At 38.3% G+C, this 6,000-nt stretch overlaps 1 protein-coding gene across 3 annotated transcripts in view; it reads right to left on the bottom strand.

Moving 5' to 3' along the window:
* Positions 1 to 769: 769 nt before the first annotated feature.
* The window catches only part of LOC103093644 (mucin-16-like), a 52,189-nt gene continuing 46,958 nt past the window's right edge, over positions 770 to 6,000 (bottom strand). For 2 of the 3 annotated variants that reach the window (XM_056798711.1, XM_056798712.1), the window contains exons 15-17: positions 5,661 to 5,833; positions 4,918 to 4,956; positions 770 to 1,226 (exon numbers count right to left, since the gene is read on the bottom strand). In XM_056798711.1, the coding sequence (XP_056654689.1) occupies positions 1,180 to 1,226; positions 4,918 to 4,956; positions 5,661 to 5,833 (259 nt within the window). In that variant the 3' untranslated portion in view covers positions 770 to 1,179. Of the gene's footprint in view, positions 1,227 to 4,917; positions 4,957 to 5,660; positions 5,834 to 6,000 lie in introns of those variants that run through there. The other variant, XM_056798713.1, reaches the window with a different exon arrangement.

Here is a 6,000-nt window from a genome sequence, read left to right as displayed (position 1 = left end):
TGTTTTGTACCAACAAAACCAATACAACCCAAATTAGAAGAGAAGCAAAAATTGGGAAACAATCTTCAAAACAAAAACCTCTGAAAAGGTTTAATTAGTCTAATTACTCAAATTTATGAAAAGCTAGCTAAATCAATTTTACAAAACATCAAGCCATTCTCTAATTGATAAATGGGCAAGGGACATGAATAGGCAGTGTTCAGCCAAAGAAATCAAAACTATTAATAAGCATATGAAAAAGTGTTCTAAATCTCTTATAATCATATTGATGCAAATCAAAACAACTCTGAGGTATCACCTCATACCTAGCATATTGGCTAATATAGGAATGGAAAGTAATGAATGCTGGAGGGGATGTGGCAAAGTGAGGGCATTAATGCACTGCTGGTGGAGTTGTGAATTGATTCAACCATTCTGGAGGGCAATTTGGAACTATACTCAAAGGGTGCTAAAAGACTGTCTTCCGTTTGATCCAGCCATGACACTGCTGGGTTGGTACTCCAAAGAGATAGTAAAGAAAAAGACCTCTACAAGAATATTCCTAGCTACATTCTTTGTGGTGGCAAAAAATTGTAAAATGAGGTAATGCTCTTCAATTGGGGAATGACTGAACAAATTCTGGTATACTTTGGTGATGGAATAACATAGTGCTCAAAGTTATAACAAACTGGAGGAATTCCAAGTGAACTGGAATGACCTCTAGGAACTGATGCAAAGTGAAAGTAGCAGAACCAGGAGAACATTGTACACAGAGACTGACACAGTGTGGTACAATACAATTGAGGGTAATGGATTTATCCATTAGTGGCAATGCAGCCCGAGCCCCTGAGATATTTTAATTCCATCCATCCCATCGATAACTGGCTTAATGTCCCCAGAATCATCTTTAAGGCTGTCGTGTTTCCAGGTTGAGAGAACTTAAGCGAGTCCATCATTTTCTTCGGAGGGAAGGTCAACATTATCATTTTTATCCTCTACTTGAGTTTCTTGGGATGGCATCATCAAATCCATATGCCTTTTGCAGGTCCGTGGTACAAAAATATGACAACCTTTATGGACCAGTAATTTGCACTTGATACACTTGTAGCCTTGCCTTCCGAGACACCATATCCTTTCACTGCACTGGGCACAGTAGGCTCTTCTGTTAAAACGTTTGGATTGAAACAGATGCCCATTCATTCAGTAGACTTTCCTCCATCTTCTGGACCCATGGTGGTAGACTGATTCTAGAAAGGATATAAAGACAGAAAGGAGGATCAGTGGAATAGAGTAGGGGAAAATGACCTCAGCAAAACAATCTATGATAAGCCCAAAGATCCCAGTTTTGGGGACCAAAACACACTATTTGATAAAAACTACTGGGCAAATTGGAAGACAGTATGGGAGAGATTAGGTTTGGATCAACATCTCACACCCTACACCAAGATAAACTCAGAATGGGTGAATGACCTGAATGTAAAGAAGGAAACTATAAGCAAATTAGGTGAAGACAGAGTAGTATACTTCTCAGAACTTTGGGAAAGGAAAGACTTTTAAAACCAAGCAAGAGCTAGAAAAAATCACAAAATGTAAAATTAATCATTTTGATTACATCAAATTAAAGTTTTTATGCAAACAAAGCTAATGCAACCAAAATTAGAAGGGAAGCAACAAACTGGGAAACAATCTTCATTACAAAAACCTCTGACAAAGGTCTAATTACACAAAGTTATTTTTTATTATTTTTTAACATCATTTTATTTGGTTATTTCCAAACATTATTCATTGGAAACAAAGAACATTTTCTTTTCTTCCCTCCCCATCCCTCCCACCACCACTCCCATAGCCGACGCGTGATTCCACTGGGTATCACATGTGTTCTTGATTCGAACCCATTTCCATGTTGTTGGTATTTACATTAGAGTGTTCATTTAGAGTCTCTCATCAGTCATATCCCCTCCACCACTATAGTCAAGCAGTTGCTTTTCATCGGTGTTTTTACTCCCACAGTTTATCCTCTGCTTGTGGGTAGTGTTTTTTAGATCCCTGCAGATTGTTCAGGGACATTGCATTGACACTAATGGAGAAGTCCATTACCTTCGATGGTACCACAGTGTATCAGTCTCTGTGTACAATGTTTTCCTGGTTCTGCTCCTTTTGCTCTGCATCACTTTCTGGAGGTTGTTCCAGTCCCCATGGAATTCCTCCACTTTATTATTCCTTTTAGCACAATAGCATTCCATCACGAACATATACCACAAATTGTTCAGCCATTCCCCAATTGAAGGGCATCGCCTCATTTTCCAATTTTGGCCACCACAAAGAGCGCTGCTATGAATATTCTTGTACAAGCCTTTTTCCTTATTATCTCTTTGGGGTACAAACCCAGCAGTGCCATAGATGGATCCAAGGGCAGACAGACTTTTATCGCCCTTTGGGCATAGTTCCAAATTGCCCTCCAGAATGGTTGGATCAATTCACAACTCCACCAGCAATGAATTAATGCCCCTACTTTGCCACATACCCTCCAGCATTCATTACTTTCCATAGCTGTTATGTTAGTCAATCTGCTAGGTGTGTGATGATACCTCAGAGTTGTTTTGATTTGCATCTCTCTGATCATAAGAGATGTAGAACACTTTTTCATGTGTTTATTAATACTTTTGATTTCTTTGGCTGAGAACTGCCTGTTCATGTCCCTTGCCCATTTATCAGTTGGAGAATGGCTTGATTTTTTGTACAATTGATTTAGCTCTTTGTAAATTTGAGTAATTAAACCTTTGTCAGAGGTTTTTATGAAGATTGTTTCCCAATTTGTTGCTTCCCTTCTGATTTTAGTTACACTGGTTTTGTTTGTACAAAACCTTTTTAATTTGATGTAGTCAAAATTATTTATTTTATATTTTGTGATTCTTTCTAAGTCTTGCTTGGTTTTAAAGTCTTTCCCTTCCCAAAGGTCTGACATGTATACTATTCTGTGTTCACCTAATTTACTTATAGTTTCCTTCTTAATGTTCAAGTCATTCACCCATTTTGAATATGAGGTGTTGATCCAAACCTAATCTCTCCCACACTCTCCCAATTTTCCCAGCACTTTTTATCAAATAGTGGATTTTTGTCCCAAAAGCTGGGGTCTTTGGGTTTGTTATAAACTGTCTTGATGAGATCATTTACGCCAAGTCTATTCCACTGATCCCCTTTCGGTCTCTTAGTCAGTACCAAATTGTTTTTATAACCACTGCTTTATAGTATAGTTTGAGTTCTGGGACTGCAAGTTCTCCTTCCTTTGCATTTTCTTTTCATGATTTCCCTGCATCTTTTGTTCTTCCAAATGAAATTAGTTGTTGTTTTTTCTAATTCAGTAAAGAAGTTTTTTGGTAGTTCAATGGGTATGGCACTAAATAAGTGCCATAAGTGCCAAATTAATTTGGGTAGGATTGTCATTTTTATTATGTTAGTTCATCCCACCCATGAGCAATCAATGTTTTTCCAATTGTTTAGATCTAGTTTTAACTTTGTGGAAAGTGTTTTGTAGTTGTGTTCATATACTTCCTGTGTTTGTCTAATTACACAAATTTATAAAGAGCTAAACCAATCATACAAAAAAGCAAGCCATTCTCCAATTGATAAATGGGCAAGGGATATGAATAGGCAATTTTCAGTTAAGGAAATCAAAACTATTAATAAGCATATGAAAAAGTGCTTTAAATCTCTAATAATCAGAGAAATGCAAATCAAAACAACTCTAAGATATCACCTCACGCCTAGCAGATTGGTTAACATGACAGCTGGAAGAGGTGTTGGCAAAGACTGGACATTAATGCATTGCTGGTGAAGTTGTGAATTGATCCAACCATTCTGGAGGGAAATTTGGAACTATGCCCACAAAGGGCACTTTCTGTCCTTTGATCCAGCCATAGCACTGCTGGCTTTGTACCCCAAAGAGATAATAAGGAAAAATACATATACAAAAATATTCATAGCTGGGCTCGTTGTGGTGGCAAAAAATTGGAAAATGAGATGATGCCCTTCAATTAGGGAATGACTGAACAAATTATGGCATATGTTGGTGATGGAATACTATTGTGCTCAAAGGAATAACAATAAAATTGAAGAATTCCATGGGGACTGGAACAACCTCCAGGAATTGAAGCAGAATGAGAGGAGCCGAAACAGGAAAATATTATACACAGAGCCTGACACTGTGGTACAATCAAACGTAATGGACTACTCCATTAGTGTCAATGCAATGACCCTGAGCAACTCTGAGGAACCTACAAGGAAAACCAATATCCAGATTCAGAGGAAACACTGTGGGAGTAAAAACACGAAAGAAAAAGAACTGCTTTAAATATATGGGTCGAAGGGATATGGTTGGGGATGTAGAATCTAAATGAACATCCTAATGCAAACAAGAACATGGAAATAAGTTCTGATCAAGGACACAAGTAATACCGAATGAAATTGCAATTTGGCTGCTGGAAAAGGGTGGTTGGAGGGGAGGGAGGGAAATAAAGTGAGTATTGGAACAACAAAAAAATTAAATTAAATTAAAAAAAAAAAGAAAACCATTGGCCAATATTACTGAATGAAGATCATAGAGGACAGGCACTAGTCTCCCTGAAATCCTTGGAGATGCCTTCTTTGTACCAGGGTTACAAAGACCACAAGGTTTGACTAAATATTGAATGAGAAGGGGATAGGGGTAACCTGCTTTCCACGTCCTATTGGATTAATTTTTACCCTTTTGAACAATTTATATATGTTTTGAGTAGCAAAATAACCCCCATAGATATATGAGTAAAGAAGGGCTCTACATTGGCCATTTGTAACAGTACACTTCATTCTGAACCCCCCAAACCCATTTCCCCTCTTCCCTATTCCCCTCCTTCCAAAAAAAGGTCAAAATATAGAGAAATCAATAAATTGAAAACTCACCTTTTGTGTAGGGGGGTGGCATCATCTGAGGGTTATACCCTATAGTTGGGAAGGGGAGAAGAAAAAGAGGAGGAAGAAATTCAGAGGGAAGGAGAGAAGGAGAGATTCGGGGGAGGGAAGGGAAGAAGGGAGGGAAAGAAGGCAGGGAAACAGAGATGAAAGGAGGGGAGAGGAGAGGAGAAGGGAACAAAATGGAAGAGAATTGGACAGAAGGGAAGTGAAGACAAGAGGAGAGGGGAAATAGAAAAAAGAGAAGAATAAAAAAAGGGAGAAAAGATGAAGGAGAAATGAAATGAGAAGGAAAAGTAATGGTTGAGGGAAGAGGAGAGAGAGGAGCAGGGAGGGTGGGAGAGAGAGAGTAAACATTAATATTTCAGTAGGGTATCTGGGCAAACGTTGAAGGAAGCAATGGAGAGATGTTCTGGGGCCCACAAGGTTGGTAAAATGGCACTTTATCATTCAAGGCACTTCCTCAATCAAGAGGAAGGGAGATTGATGGCATATATCTTTGTTTAAGGAGCCTAAGAAAAATCCAGCCACTTATGATCTTTAGAAGTAAACCCCCATATCTCTATATTTTGTCACCACTTTGAGGGCCAGCATCCCAGGAGGGATAGAAAAAAAAACCCATGAAAATAAGGGTGGTCTAAAAAGGTAAGAAGAATTTGGGGTAGGTGGGTTGTTTTCTGGAAATGGAATCACCTAGAGAAATAAAAATGTATGTCCCAATTTGGGCTACTCACCATCCACATAGAGGCTTTTCTTATCTAGAATATAATGTCCAAGCCTTGTTATTCCATTAGTCTCTTGACTCAGCTCTTGGTAAATCTTCTTCTTGTCCAAGACGGGGACAGAGAAAACTTCCTTATAAAAACATATAACCTCCACTCCTGTTGCTGCCCCATTTTTCATAGACCTAGAAATTGATGATTTACACAAGAGATATCAAACATGGCCCTTCCTGAAAATCACTTGAACAAGACTATAGTGTAGTACTGTTCCTCTATAATTTTAAAGTGTTCATGATGAAATATATAAATATGCATAATTTTCTGAGTCAACATGCAGGGGACAGGGATGTTG

The sequence above is a fragment of the Monodelphis domestica genome, chromosome 5, assembly GCF_027887165.1.
Source record: "Monodelphis domestica isolate mMonDom1 chromosome 5, mMonDom1.pri, whole genome shotgun sequence".
NCBI classification, from domain to species: Eukaryota; Metazoa; Chordata; class Mammalia; order Didelphimorphia; family Didelphidae; genus Monodelphis; species Monodelphis domestica.
This window is presented reverse-complemented; position numbering and strand designations above follow the sequence as displayed.